The 14894-nt window shown below is 49.6% G+C and overlaps 1 protein-coding gene across 1 annotated transcript; it reads right to left on the bottom strand.

Annotated features, from left to right (window-relative positions):
• Positions 1-1072: 1072 nt before the first annotated feature.
• Actl6b (actin like 6B) lies at positions 1073-13762 on the bottom strand. Its single transcript, XM_027952978.2, has 14 exons — positions 13693-13762; positions 13158-13234; positions 12786-12951; positions 12391-12491; positions 7132-7229; positions 6411-6505; positions 6237-6343; positions 5463-5552; positions 5252-5313; positions 5014-5128; positions 4812-4892; positions 4622-4717; positions 4334-4420; positions 1073-1153 (listed from the first exon to the last, which is right to left on the bottom strand). The coding sequence occupies exons 1-14, from the start codon at positions 13715-13717 to the stop codon at positions 1073-1075; spliced, it is 1281 nt and encodes a 426-aa protein (XP_027808779.1). The 5' UTR covers positions 13718-13762.
• Between the last annotated feature and the right edge of the window lie 1132 nt (positions 13763-14894).

Genomic DNA, 14894 nt, shown 5'->3' with positions numbered 1-14894 from the left:
ACTGGGCATGTGGATGGAAGTCTTTTTGGAATTAGGTCCCTACTGACTACTGGGGAGGGAGGCACATGGGTAGGGTAATTGGTCAGGAGGGACCAGTGAATATCCAGGATAGGGAGGCTGGAGTCAGGGTCAGGGCCCACCAGTCATTGGGGGAGTCCTGGCCAAGGCTGGCAGAGCAGCCTGATCTTGGAGAAGTTGTAGTCCACCCTGGGTGCTGGAGCCTCTTTGGTTACAAAATGACTTAAATTAAGTGGATTCTATTAGGTGGGTCTGAGACCTTCTAAGAGTCTAGTGAAAGGCCAGATAACCTCACCCAGAAACAGATCATAGATATAAATAACTAAGTTTTTCCTAAATTTCTAGTGGTGATCGCAGGTGTCCAATCCCAGGAGAGGACTCCAGGATACTAGCCCTCTGTCCAGGTCAGGAACTCCCCTGGGAAACCTCAGCTCCCATCCATGCCCACAGAGAACCCTAGTCCCCGACCCACGCCTGTCAAAGCCAAGATCCCCTCTATAGCCCCGGCTCACCTGGGGTATAGGTCCTGGGGAGTTTGAGCGCTACTCTCAGTTGACCCAAAACCTGTGCTGAGGCCCCGCCCACCTAGACCCCCTCACGGGTCCCGCCCAGGCCCCGCCCCCATATTTGCCCTCGCCTGGCCCCGCCCCCACCACATACGCCTCCTGCAGCCCCTGGACTCCAAGCTCCGCTGGTCATTGGATCCTCCCTGAGTGGGTCGCTTCCCCTCAAACCTGAGGAGTCCGTGGCTCTTGGGACTGTGTCCGGGCGCCCACCGTCGGATCTGGATGAATGTAGGTGCGCCCTCCCCTCGCCTCCCTCCGCTCCCCACCCCCAAAGAGGCCAATTTTTTTTTTTCGTAAAACGTTTTTTTATTTCTTTTAACTCAGAAACATCACAACCTAGGAGGACAAAAAGGGAAGAGGGAGGGTGATGAGGGCTTGGGGTGAGCGGGCTGGGATCTGCGCTCGCGGAGGCCTGGCCGGGGAACACCCCTCTCGCGTCCCGCTGTCCCCAACGCTGCGGGCAGGTGGGTGTGTGCGGAGGGGCGTCCTTAGGGGCACTTCCGCTCCACGCACTGCTTCCCGCCCTCCTCGTACTCCTGCTTTGAGATCCACATCTGCTGGAAAGTGCCCTGGGAGGAGGGGCGACACAGCGGTCAGGGCAGTCCAGGGGGAGCGGGGAGGGACCGCCCCCACCCCACCGCACCCTGCGGAAGCCTGGCCTCCTCTGGCCTCGCCTCTCCGGGTCTCACCCTCCCTGGCCCGTCTGTTCCCTCTTTGTGTATTCAGAGGGAATACAGACAGCATCTGTAGTCAAGGCTTCATGCATTCAGCAAGGATTTATAGAGCACCTGTCTGCCCTGAGCCAGGCACCGTTCCTGAGCTGAGTGGTGGCACTTACAGCCTAGGCTAGCCAATCACCCCCACCCAACACCGCTCTACACACGCATACCAGGTGTCCCAGCCTCACCACACTCCATCAGGGCGCAGGCGCACTCTCAAGTCGCCTTCATTCCCAAGGAAAGTCTTTCCTCTTCCCTCACCATTCTGAAACCACCTAAACCACTTAACTTCTAGGTCCTGGTGCCCCGCTGTCACCCACCCCTACTGAAGCCTGCCATTTGAGGGGTCCCGCACTGGGCATCTCACACTGTTCCTTCTCTTGGATGGCCGTTCTGCCTTCACCTGAAAGTTAGTGTCTAGCCCTGGCTTGTGTCTCTGTTTCTCTCCTCAGAGAACAGACTTCCTGGCCTGGCTCATTCAGCCCCAGTCCTAACCAATCTCTTGTTTCCAACCCAAACATCCAGCTGTCTTTTAGATTCATGGCCCTAAGTGTTCCTCTGGATCCTAAATTCATTATGTCCGCAATTGAGTAAACCATTTTCCCCCAGGCTCTGCCTAAACCCGCTGCTTCTTTGATCCTTCCCACTCTCCATGCCTGTGCCCTCCAATGTGGTGGCCACTAGCCTCTGGTGGCCCGCCATCTCAATGTGCTTCATCCAAACTGAGATATGATCTATGGGGAAAATACAGACTGGATTTATTTATTTATTTTGGTACTGGATATTGAACCCAGGGTCTTGCATATGCTAGGCAAGCTACTCTCTGAGCTACTCTCCAGCCCTTTTTATTTTATTTGGAGATAGGGTCTCACTAAGGTAACAAGCTGGTCTTGAGCTTTTAACCTTCCTGCCTTAGCCTTCCAAGTAACTGGTGTTACAGTTGTGTACCAGTACACCTGGCCAATATGCTGATTTTTTTTTTTAGTACTGGGGATTGAACCCACAGGTGCTTGACCACTCAGCCACATCCCCACCCCCTTTTATGTTTTTATTTGGAAACAAGTTCTCACTGAGTTGGTGAGCGCCTTGCTAAGTTGCAGATGCTGGCTTTGAACTTGCAATCCTCCTGCCTTGGCCTCCCAAGTCGCTGAGATTACAGGCAGGTGCCACCATGTCCGGCTATATGTTGGATTTTGATGACATATTGGATCAAATAAAGTATGTTCTTAAAATTTAATTTTACCTTTTTTTGTATTATTTTTCGACATGGCTACAGGAATTTTTTTTTTTTTTTTTTGCACCAGGGATTGAATTAAGTGGTGCCTAACCAGTGAGCTACATCTCTAGCCTTTTTAAAATTTTTTTTCTTTTTTTAGTTGTAGTTGGTACAATATCTTTATTTACTTATTTATTTTTATGTGGTGCTGAGGATCGAACCCAGAACCTCACACGTGCAAGGCAAGTGGTCTACCACGAGCTACAGCCCTAGCCCCTCCACCATTTTTTAATATTTTATTTAGAGATAGGGTCTCACTGAGTTGCTTCAGGACCTTGCTAAATTGCTGAGGCTGGCTTTGAACTTGTAATCCTCCAACCTCAACCTCCCAAGCCAATGGGATTACAAGTGTGCACCACTGCACCCAGCAGAAATTTTAAAATATATGTCTTGTATTGTGCTCCTGTTGGGTAGGACTGACCTAGCCCCTACATAAGTTAGCATCTGTGTCTTGTTCTTGACCTTGTCTCTTTCTTTTCTCTTGCATGCGAACAGTGTCCACGTACTGTCCATGTACCATTTAATAAGCTTCCAGTGTACACTTACTGGTACCCATGCCTCTGCTGTGTCCCAGTCGGAGTGGAGATGGTAGCAGCTCTGTCACTGCCTCCTTCTCCTCCTTCTTTCTCTCTCTCTTTTTTTTCTTTTTTGTAACACTTGGTATTGAACCCAGGGCCTTGCACCTGCTAGACAAGCACTCTGCCACTGAGCTACATTCCCAGCCCCTGTCCCTGCCTTCAGCCTGGCCCCATTTGATCCACTCCCCACTCTCATGAGGGAGCATGTGGACCTCCTAAAACCCAGATCTGCTGCATCTGTCTTTGGCCCTGCATCTGGCCCTCCCCACAGTCAATGCCTTGTTATCTTCTTTGCCTTCCAAGTTCATACTCTTCTCATCTCAGTTTATAATCCTGAAGGCCCTTGGAAACTTCCAAACTAGATCACTGCACACTTTGTGGTCACTTTCTGTTTAATAGTCTTGACTGTAGACTGTCACTGTCAGGAAGGCAGGGACTATCAGGCTGTCTGTCCACTTGAAACACAGAGGAGGCCTTTAGTCACTGTGGAGCTGACATGTGCCAGCCCCCAGCTAAGTTCTAACTGCCAGCCTCTGATTTTCTGACTCTCCTTTCTGTCTCCTTGGAGGTCTCCCCTTCTAGTGGATGTCCTTTTCTGTGGTGGCTCTGCCATCCCCTCTGTGAGGGGATGAATTTTGCACCCCAGCTCACTGCTCGAAGACTTGTGTCCACCCCAGTGGCTGATCCAGACTAAATTCTCCACCTTCTGCACCAGAACCAACCCGCCCACCTCCTCATCCCGTTGCTCCTCACTCTCCCCCCACCTCCGCTGTTTCCCAGTCCACGATTCCAGAGACCATGGGAAGAGGCTTCTGGCAAGGTCTCCTTGGTTCCAGCTCACACCCTGATCACAAAGATTCATGCCTGACAGTCTTCTCAGAGGTGCCTGTCATCATCACATCACTCCTTTGCCCTCAACCCCCAGGACATCCCCTCTGCTCACAGAGGATGGTGGGTGCCTTACCACGACCTCATCCCAACCCATCTCCAACTCCCTGTCTTTCTGCTCCCTGATTTGTGTCCTGATAAAGCATTTAGGTTTCTGGGAGCACTTCTCTTTCTCAAAAAAATAAATGTTAGTTAAATGAATGAACTAGGATGCTGGCAAGGCAGTGGGGTGTGTCCGGGTGTCCCCTTCCCCACACTCAGCACTAGGCCAGGCCCCTTCCTTCTCACCAGTGAGGCCAAAATGGAGCCCCCAATCCAGGGGCTGAACTTGCGCTCCATGGTGCTGTTACTGGCGATGAGCTTCAGACGCATGCTCTGTGGGGAGAAAGGGGCAGGAGAAGCAGACATCTAGGCTCTGGGAAGGGACAGGGCTTGGAAGGTGGGAAGAAGCCACAGGGGCAAGAGGTCTGCTCTGATGGACAGAACGTTCCATGTTTGGGAAGGAAGATGGACTTGGTCCTAAAAGGCTATACCAGGAGTGGAGTCCAGGGCCCCGGGTAAGGGGTGAACACCTACCGGTGGGGTCTTCTGGGAAAGCTCTCGATTGAGCCTGTCAGTGAAGCCCTGAAGCAGCGTGTTCCCGCCAGTGACAATGACACTGCCATATAGGCCCTGAGAGCAAAGAGGAAGAGTGAGCCTGCAGGAACTACCCCTCCCAGCCTCCCCACTCCTGGACCCTTTCACTCAGCCCTGGCCCAGGCCTCACCGGACGAATGTCGATGTCGCACATGCCAATGCTGGTGGTGACCACATGGCCTACGCCTAACATGGTGTTCCCTGAAAGGCCCTGTTGACAAAGGTGACCTGGGCTTTGGCCCCTGTGATCCTTCCCAGCCTCTCCCATACCCTAGAATTTAAAAACTCCAGCCAGCCCCCATCCCAAATCAGTGCTCACCACCCCACCAAACCTTGACATTGGAGGGATCAAACAGGCCTTCGGGGATGCGGAGTCGCTCGGCGCCATAGTCTGTATTGTAGCCATTGGGCATCTCATAATGGACTGTGGGCATTTGTGCAGCCACCCTGCCCAGGAAGGATCAAAACTCTGCCTGGGGTGCTCACAAAGTCCCCAGGTAAGAAGCACCACAGGTGCCCCCTGAGCCCTACTTGTACCCTCCTCCCACCCCAGCACGGAGCCCCACTCACTGCTCATCATAGGGGGAGTCTGAGACCTGCAGCACCGAGGCCTGGAAGTCCTGAATCACCTCCTGAGAATCAAGAAGGGGTGAGGACTTGGCCTCCCTCTCGAGCACCACACCCCACCCGCCTTCAGGGCCTCTGTCCCTCCCCACAGCTTGTGGCAGGGGGCCAGGAGCTGGGGAGGGAAGCTCTTTGGGGAACATTCTTAGTGCCTCACATTGCACATGTAGTTATGCCAGGACTTGGAGACTTGGGGTAGCTTCTCCTTCTTTTTCCAGTTTGGGGGAGCACCTTCCCGCACAGGCTCCTGTAAGGGCACAGCCTCTGAGCATCCTTCCCTCGCCGGTGCTTGTCCACCCCCTGTCCACACCTGCCTTACCAGCCCTCACCAGCTCTGCAGTTAACCAGCGCTGGGGGTTCTGCTTTATTGCTCCAAAGAAGGGTTTCTTGTCCTTCCTTGACAGAGAGGAGAGGGAACTGGGAGAACTTGTTCCCATTTGTGCCATACACATGTTGAATACAGGTGATTGAAAAAGCCCAATTAGGGAAAGCTGAGGGCATATGGGGAAGGCCTCTTCTGGGCTCTATCCCATGTGGGGACCTAGAGAAGCCCTCTGCACGCAGTGTCATTTAACACTTTTCCCTGTTGTTCTATTTTCTTTACAGGAGAGGAAACTGAGGTCCAGAGAGTGTCAATATCATGTTCTGGGTCACACAGCTCTTATGTGGCAGAGGCAGAATTTGAACCTGGGCCATTTGGACCCCCCCCACACACACTGGTTTTCACACATGTTGCTGCCAGCTGATTGCATGACCTTGGCCATGTCCTTCAGCATGTCTCCATCTTTGATGCCTTGATTGAAAAATGAAGAACTGGACCTATCATCTTTTGGGGGTCCTGCTGCTCTCTGGTCTGCTATATCATGGGTTGGTGGGCTGACAGGTACCCAGGACTCTATGGTGGCAGCTCTGGACTCCCCAGAGGTCCCACCTTGGCTGCGATCATGTAAGGGGGGATGATGTCAATAGCCATTTCCTGGAAGAGCTCCCGGCACTGCATGGAGATGAAGTCCCCGGCCAGGGGCGACTTGACAATGCCTGGAAGAGGAGGCAGTGTCAGGACCTGGCCCTCTCCAAGCCCCCCTGGCCCCTGCCGAGGCCCCACCTTGCTGCAGGACATAGCCATCATGCACTGGAATGGCCGTGGTGTGGGTGGCCCCACTGTCCAACACGAGGCCCGTGGAACGTCCATTTGCAAAGCTGGTGTGGGATGGGTCAGTCAAAGAGACAGCTGTGGCAAGTGAGGGGCTGGCCTGGTTCCCCACTCTTCCTGGGGCCCATCCAACCCCCACTCTGCAAGACTCTCCCCTTGACTTATGGCCCATCTCCTGGAGATAGGCTCCTCAGACCTCAGTCACTTCTTTCCTGGGTGAATTGCAACTTCTTCCTCTGTTCCTATGGAACTCCAGCCTCTCTTTATTCTTGGTTCTAAGATCTGGGCTCCCTGAATTATGGTCCCTGTCCCGCCAGTGAGTGCTTAGCACAGGGTTCTGTGCAAAGCAGATGCTGAAAAAAAGCAATGCTGACTGGTGGTTTGAGAAGGGACAGCCTCAGAGTCATATACCCCTCCCTCCTCTGCCCAGTCCCAGCTCCTGCTGTCCCCTTAGCCCAGCTCTTTCTCTGCTCAGCCTGATCCATGGAATGGGGAAAGGCCACTTATCTGGACTCCCGAAGTCCTGGGCACTTGCCCATGGGTCTTTAGTCCTGGTGTGGCTAAGGAAGGAGTCTGGCTCTGATCAGAGTCCTGACTCTGATCTCCAGAGAATCAGGCCTACACACCCCACCCTGTCCCTCCACCCAGCAGAGCGATACAACCCAGAGGATACGCAGTGAGCACGGCTGTCTTGCATAAAAAGAAGGCAGGAATGTTGTACTGCTCGAACATCAGCTCAGTCAACTTCTCCCGCTTGGCCCGTGTGTTCCACTGTGGAGAGAGTGCAGGAGGGAGGAGTCAGGAGGGACACACTCAGACACAACGATCACACACATACATACACACTCACATTCATGCACATATACATACATCTACATACGCATATATGCAAACACACTTATTCACACACACAACTCATACTAGGGGAAGAGTTCACATTGTGAGAACTATAAAGAATTTTAAGGATCACAGTCAAAACCTAGATGAGGAAAACAACACTCAGAGAGGAAGATGACACAGGAAGCTCTAGACAGAGCTGGATCTGGAGTCCTGTTCCTCTGATGCCTGGCTCAGGGGCTCTTAATTGTTACAATATACACCTCAGGCTCCTCCCAGTCCCCAGGTCATTCCTTTCCCCCATTCTAATCATCTAGAGGCAAGAAAGCTGGGGAAGAGGATGTCTCGGTAATGATGCAAACATCTAATTTTATTCCCTCCCAAGATCCCAGCGAAACTATAATGAAGGGGCAATTTAAAAAGATTTAAACCCACAGAAGTCAACAAGCCCAGGAAAAGAAGTGCCACCAGGGAAATGCAAATCAAACATTCTTAGCCATTAGGGAATTGCAAATCAAGAGCATAATGAGATACCACTTTGTGTGCACTAGAGTGGTAAAATAATTAAAAAACAGAAAATAGCAAGTGCTGACAAGGACGTGAAGAAATTGGAACTCTCTCACACTGCTGGTCAGAACATAAAAGGGTTCAGTCACTGTTGTTGGTTCCTCAAAAAAGTAAACATTACTATAAGACTCTGAAATTCCACTCCTAATTACATATTCAGAAGAACGGAAAACAGGTACTCCAATAAATATATGTACACAAATATTCAAAGCAGCACTCACTATGCCTAAAAGGTAGATATAGTCCAAATGCCCATCAGTGGAAAGTGGATAAGACAATGGTGGTATATCTGTACAATGCACATTATTCAGCCACAATAAGAAATGCGGTACCAATACATGCTAAACATGGATGAACATTTAAAACATGTTAAGTGACAGAATAGGACTGTGGGTGTAACTCAGTGGTGAGTATATGCTTAGCATTTATGAAGCCCTGGGTTCAATCCCCAGCACACAGAAAGAGGAAGAAGAAGAAAAAGGAGAAGGGTGAAAGTAACATATTGAGCTGGGTGTGGTGGTGCACACCTGTAATCCTCTCAGGGAGGCTGAGGCAGGAGGATCAAAGCCAGTCTCAGAAACTTATCAAGGCCCTAGGCAACTCAGTGAGACCCTGTCTCTAAATAAACTATAAAATAGGGCTAGGGATGTGGCTCAGTAGTTGAGTGTCCCTGACTTCAATCCCCAGTCCAAAAAAGACATATTGTATGATTCCATTTATATAAACAATTAAATACATAGAGACAGAAAGTAGATCAGTGATTTCTAAGAGTTTGGATTACAGAGTAACTATTTAACAGAAATGGGTTCTTCTTTGAGATCTTGAAAATGTTTTAACCAGATAGCAGTAATGGCTGTGTAACACTGTTAATGTACTAAATGCCACTGAATTGTTAACTTTAGAAAGGTTAATTTTAAGTTGTATTAATCTCTGTTCTGGGGTGGGTTGGAGAGAGAGAGAGCAAGAGGGACAAAAAAAAAAAAAAAAGAGAGAGAGGAGGGCTTGGGTTGGGAATAATAAGGGGAAACAGTGACAAAATATTGGAGCTGGGAATCAGATAGGTGAGTGGTGAGGTTCGGCAAACTGACTCCTAAACTGGTAGTGGAAAAAACCAGGAACAACCTGTGATAAGCCACAGAATCCTGAAAAGCCTCAGGAATAGGGTTCAGGTATTTCTAGAAGTAGAGATGAAAGGAAATCGAAAATAAGATTGTTTGAAGCTACTCACATAACAGACTCCTAAACTCTCTCCCCAACTCCATGTCACTGAGCTATTATCCCCCATGCCAGTTCCAGAACCCCAGAGAGGATGACACTGAGGATTCCTGAACTGATGGGACTCTGGACACAGCGGGAGTGAGGGCATCTGCCCAAGGCGGAGAATGAAGTGATGTCAGGTACACTGGATGCTGAGACTACCAGCCCCATTCTCTCACTTGCTCTAAGAAAGAGGGATCCAAGCAGGTCTCCAGGGTTGAAGCCTGTGGGGTCACATCAAAAATCTAAAGATACAGGTTGGGGTGTAGCTCAGTGGTAGAGTATCTGCCTTATGCATGAGAAGTCCTAGGTTCAACCCAGCACCCTTCTCAAATCTGAAGATACCAGTATTTGTATAGTACAGCATCTGTATGCTGACCACCAGAACATTCCATTCAGATTAGCCCATAGCAAACATCAATCAATAAGCTCTCCATCCCCCGGAACCAGGGTTTCTGATCAGCTTTTAAGAGCCCCACCACGAAACAATAAGCAGGCAAACATGGGCTTTCAGAATCTAAGAAATGTCTCTACAATGAGATAGAGACCTTCCCAAAAACAATGCAGATAAAAAAGCAATTTGGTTTTATTTTTTTGGGGGAAGGGGATACTGGGGATTGAATTCAGGGGCACTCGACCACTGAACCACATCCCATCTCTATTTTGTATTTTATTTAGAGACAGGGTCTCACTCAGTTGCTTAACACCTTGCTTTTGCTAAAGCTGGATTTGAATTCGAGATCCTCCTGCCTCAGCCTCTGGAGCCACTGGGATTTTACAGGTGCCTGCCACTTGTAAGAACAACTTGGAAGAACAGAGATTATTCAGGAAGATACAAGAGCAAAAACCAAATCAGTAATATTCTTAGTGAAGGAACCAACAATAGTACACCCATGAAACCAGAGGAGGACACTCAAAAAGCAACATTCATGGAACAAAAACAGAACTCATGGAAAGTAAGAATGTAGGAGCAGAAATGGAAAACTTGGAAGAAGGGTTGGAATGTAAAGTTGAGGGAACATCTTAGAAACTAGAGGGGAAAAGTAGAGATGGAAAACAGAAGAGAAAATATAAGAAAAAGGGTTGGGGATGTGGGTAGAGATGCAGTGGTAGAGCATCTGCCTGGCAATGCATGAGGCCCTTTGTTCAATTCCCCAGCACCAAAATAAATAAAATAAAATAAAAATCAGGGGACCAGTTTTGGCCCAAAATTTAAATAACAGAATTTCTTAAAAGAGAACAGAGAAAATTGAGAGAAATAAGTAATAAAATGAATAAATTTTTTTCATTGATTTGAAAGGCAGAGGTTTTTAGATTGAAGGGACATATTAAGTATATACAACAATGAATGAATATAAATCAATATCAGTACATATCATAGTAAAATTGTAGAATACTTAGGATGGAGTGAGAAATCTATAAACCTTCAGAAAGAAAAAAAAATCACACCAGAAGATCAGGAGCTAGACAGTTTCAGCCTTCTTGGTGGCAACTGTGGATATTGGAAGAGAATGGAGAAATACCTTCAAGATTCTGAAGAAAAAAAAAAAATTTTCCAACCCGGAGTGTGATACCTAGCTAAGCTATCAATCCAAGATCGGACATGCAAAATCTCAAAAAATTTACTTCCTATAATCTTTCTAAGAAGTAAAACAAGAAATGGAATCAAATATCAGAAACAGGACTTCTAACACAGGGGTAGTAAAGGTCCAAATTTCTTCCCCAATATAGGAGTGAGGCAAAGGGATTCTCCACGGGGTGACAGGGGATGCCAGATGACAGTTCTGCCCTTGGTGTAGAGGGCTGCTAATTCAAAGTGGAATAGGTTATTAGGCTCTCCTGGAGAAATTTCTTCAGGAAGATGAAATTAATAAACTATCTAAAGCAATTAATGTCTTGAGAAAATATACAGGTAGCTATATATGAATAACATATGAATAACATAGGGTCACATTATTAAGTAGATAGAAGACTAAGCAACATAAAACCCAAGACAATTTTCAGATCCAGTGAACAAAAAGTTGCACAGGAAAGAAAAAATAACTATATTTTCTTGCCTGCTCAGGATAAAAAATAATAAAAGCATAGATTCTGAGTATTGATCTTTTCAAAAGTATAAAAGACAAATGTACTTAAAGGTGGGGAATCAGAAATATGTGTGATAGGGGCTGGGGATGTGGCTCAAGCGGTAGCGGGCTCGCCTGGCATGCTTGCGGCCCGGGTTCAATCCTCAGCACCACATACAAACAAAGATGTTGTGTCCGCCGAAAACTAAAAAATAAATATTAAAAAAAAACTCTTTCTCTCTCTCTCTCTCTTTCTAAAACAAAAAATTTAAAAAAAAAGAAATATGTGTGATATAGTGGGGATGGTGAAGAACCAAATGCTTGTTTCCTTAGTGGGAAATTCATAGAGAATATCTAAAGCTGGGGCTGGGGTTGTGGCTCAGTGGTAGAGTGCTTGCCTAGCACGTGTGAGGCACTGGGTTCAATCCTCAGCATCACATAAAAGTAAATAAATAAAATAAAGGTTAAAAAAAGAATGCTTTGCCTTTTTAAAAAATATCTAAAGCTTAGGGGGAAAAATCCATGCAGTCAGGTGTTGGGGTACATTCCTGTAAACCAGTGACTTGGGCGGCTGGGGCAGTAGGAGCTCAAGTTTGAGGCCAGTCTGGACAACTTAGCAAGACCTTCTCTCAAAGAAGAAAAAAAAAAGCAGTTTGTGTGTATGTGTGTGTGTGTATGTATGTGTTTGTACATGTACACATGTGGTCTGGGGATAAGCACTTGCCTAGCATATGCAAGGACCTGGATTCAGTTCCCATACTGGAAAAAAAAACATGCAATAATTTAAGTGTGACATTTAGAGATACAGAAAAAATACTACAATAAAAAAAACTAGCTTAAAAAGAGAAAAGCAGTTTAGTTGTCTTTGGAATGGGGGAAATGGAAGGAGGAGGGTAAGAACTGCAGGCTTTTACCTTAACACACTTTATAAAGCAAATTGATTCCTTACGTGTATATATAATGTTGACCCAAGATTTTAAGTTAAAAAGTCAAAAAAGAACTGTGGGCAGGGGTGAAGGGCAGAGTGGATAGAGCTGGAAGAGAGGAGAGAAGCCAGGAAGGAAGAAAACTGGTTGACGATTATAAGGTTGGAAGGAAAATGTAGGTGAAGCCACTGATAGGGGTGACTTGAAGTGAGGGGTGAATGGTGGAAAGGGTGTGCTGGGGGCCCCAGAGCTGGATGTGAGTCTGAATGAGGCACTCACCGGGGCCTCCGACATGAGAACTGGGTGCAGGTTTGGCTCAGACTTGACGTGTTTGCTGTAGGTATGATCCAGAATGGCCCGGAAACACTCCCAGTCCTCGACTTGGGGGAAGAAGACCAGTGTGGAGAGATGCAGGTGGGCAGGCAGGGGTGGCAGACAAGAAGGAAAAGAGTCTTGGGAAGAGTGAGTCCAGCTCCATCAGAAAAGTCCCCATTCCCGGGAATCTGGTGGGACCCTGGGCTGGGTACCAGGCAGCGGAGGGAAGCTGTGAGGAGGTCCCTGGGACTTGGGCAGTTGCAAGGATGACTCTGAAGGTATGGGATGCTGTATCCCAGGTGGTGTGTGTGTGTGTAGGGGGGTGCTGTGTGAGGAGGTGATGGGTAGGGGCCCCTTACTCATGCCATTCTTGAGGGGCGACATGACTTCTGCTCCATCCCGAGGCACGTGCAGGGCGTTGGTGTCAATATGGAAGATCTTCCCCTTCTTCTCTTTCTCCCCCTCCAGCTCCAGCCCGCCCCCATCTTCAGCGGCCAGCAGCCCCACCGTAGTGGGGAAGTCAGCCTGGGGGTGGGGAGGATAGGCAGGGAGAGAGATGGCCCTCTTGTCCCTGTCCAGTCCCACCCAGGGCCCTCAGCCCGCCCCTGGGTTTACTCCCACATTCCCGCTCAGCACAGCTTTGGGGCTGGGCTGTGAAAGCTCTGAGTCACAGGAAGCCTGAAGCTAAGTCCAGAATCCCTAGGTTTTGGGGAAGGGGCTGGAAGGCTCACCTTGGGGCAGTCCTCCCCAGCGTACCCAGCGCGGACTGAGAAGGAGCCAATGTCAAAGACCAGCGCCCCCACCTCATCTGTGCAGAGAGACAGGAGTGTGAGGGGACCTCCCCCGAACTCTCTCCCCCGGGGGGTAGTTTCAAGAGGAGCTCAGGGCACAGCCGGTCTCGCCACGGTCAATATCTGCTGGGAGCAGGTGGGAGCTAGGCCTGGAGTTCGGGGTCCTGGGAGTGGAGGGTCAAGCTGTCAGAGTCCCTCTCACCCACTGGCCTTGTTCAAGCCACTCTCCTGGAGGGGAAGCAAGGGGCCATTGGCCGGGCGGAGGCGGGTTGTATAGTGGAGAGGTTAGGCCCGGTGCGCTTGGGGCCGTCACCGAAGGTAGAGGTGGCGGGAGACACAAACCTCGCGCTGATCTGCTCGAGCGCGAAGGTGACAGGCCCCAGGGTGCCCAAGGCTTGGGTCGCGCGGGTTCGGGGCGCAGGGCTGCGGGCCAGGCCGCGCGGGGCTGGGAGCCCGAAGCCCAAGGCTGGCTCACCTCCGCCGTAGACGCCCCCGCTCATAGTGCCCTCTTAACACCGCTCGCGGCCCGTGGGCGGCGGTGGGATCAGCACCGAGGCGGCCGGACAGCTCCCGGGATCCCGGGCGGGAGGGGCGCGCGGCGGCCAATCAGGAGGCTGGATCCCCCGCCCCCAACGGCGCCGCGGATTGGCTGAGAGGCCAGACAATAACCCAGCCCGGGGCCGCTGCTTTAAAGGGGCAGCCGCATCGGTGTTCTGGGGCGGTGTAGGGATAGGGGTGGAGTAGATAAAAACGTTGACAGGACCTACGGAATAGGCGGAATAGGAGGCAGAGAGAAGAGTAGGAATAGAGATGGAGACCCTTTCCATCCGGAGACCAGGACTCTGTATGGTGACTGATGAGGTCCCTGCTCCCTTCATTTTTAAAATAGGGTGGGGGGTGAAGGTGCCCTGGAGCACCTGAAGAGTCAACCATCCACAGGCTCCTGAGCAAGGCTTTGTCACACTCGGGCCTGAATGAAATTACCAGGAGAGGGAGGATGGAAAGATAGAAAGAGGGACCAGAGGTGTATGTGTGGGGGGTTTCTCTTGTCTCTCTCTGATTCTTTCCATCTTTGTCTTTCTGATGACCACTTTTTTTCCTCGACCATCCCCTGGAGCCTGGGCCTTACACGTACACATCTGTGCACATGTGTTCACACATTGGTACTCAGCTAATCGGGCTTTAGACACCTTGCCCCATCTTTCTATTTAGACACCTATTCTCAGGAGGCATTGATCAAGAAGTGGGTATTTTGGTAGCTTCCTAGGTTCTTTGGGGCTGCTGGTCCCACCTTCAGGGCATTTTTGCTGGGGAAGGTGAAGGAACATCTCTGACAGCCTGGGTTAGTTGAGCATGTGTGTGTGCTGGTGTTTGTATGTGTAGACATATGTAATGTAGATACACTTGTGTGTTGGGATTTGTTGGGGGTGGAGGGTGCATTGAGACCAGAGGTGGCATAGGAAAAGAGCACTGTGTGACAGTCCCCTGCTCTTGAAGGTTCTCTGCTCATCAAATGCCCACTCTGGAAGGACCTCACTTTTCCCAGCCAAAGGTCAGATGGATTGAGTTGGCTCATGGGTTATCTACTGGTGACAATAGCATTTTACATGCCCAGGATTAATTCTGAGTTCAGTTGTGGCTTCCTAGACTGGAGGACTCCTGCTATCAGCAAGAGTG

This window comes from Marmota flaviventris, chromosome 19 (genome assembly GCF_047511675.1).
Source record: "Marmota flaviventris isolate mMarFla1 chromosome 19, mMarFla1.hap1, whole genome shotgun sequence".
Lineage (NCBI taxonomy): Eukaryota > Metazoa > Chordata > Mammalia > Rodentia > Sciuridae > Marmota > Marmota flaviventris.
This window is presented reverse-complemented; position numbering and strand designations above follow the sequence as displayed.

Coding starts and splice junctions, on each gene's coding strand:
- Actl6b (XM_027952978.2), bottom strand. CDS start 13,717: ATGAGCGGGGGCGTCTACGGCGGAG. Junction 13,235..13,692: donor CGGGGGCGTCTACGGCGGAG/GTGAGCCAGCCT, acceptor CTCTCTGCACAG/ATGAGGTGGGGGCGCTGGTC. Junction 5,314..5,462: donor GGCATAACTACATGTGCAAT/GTGAGGCACTAA, acceptor CTTGATTCTCAG/GAGGTGATTCAGGACTTCCA.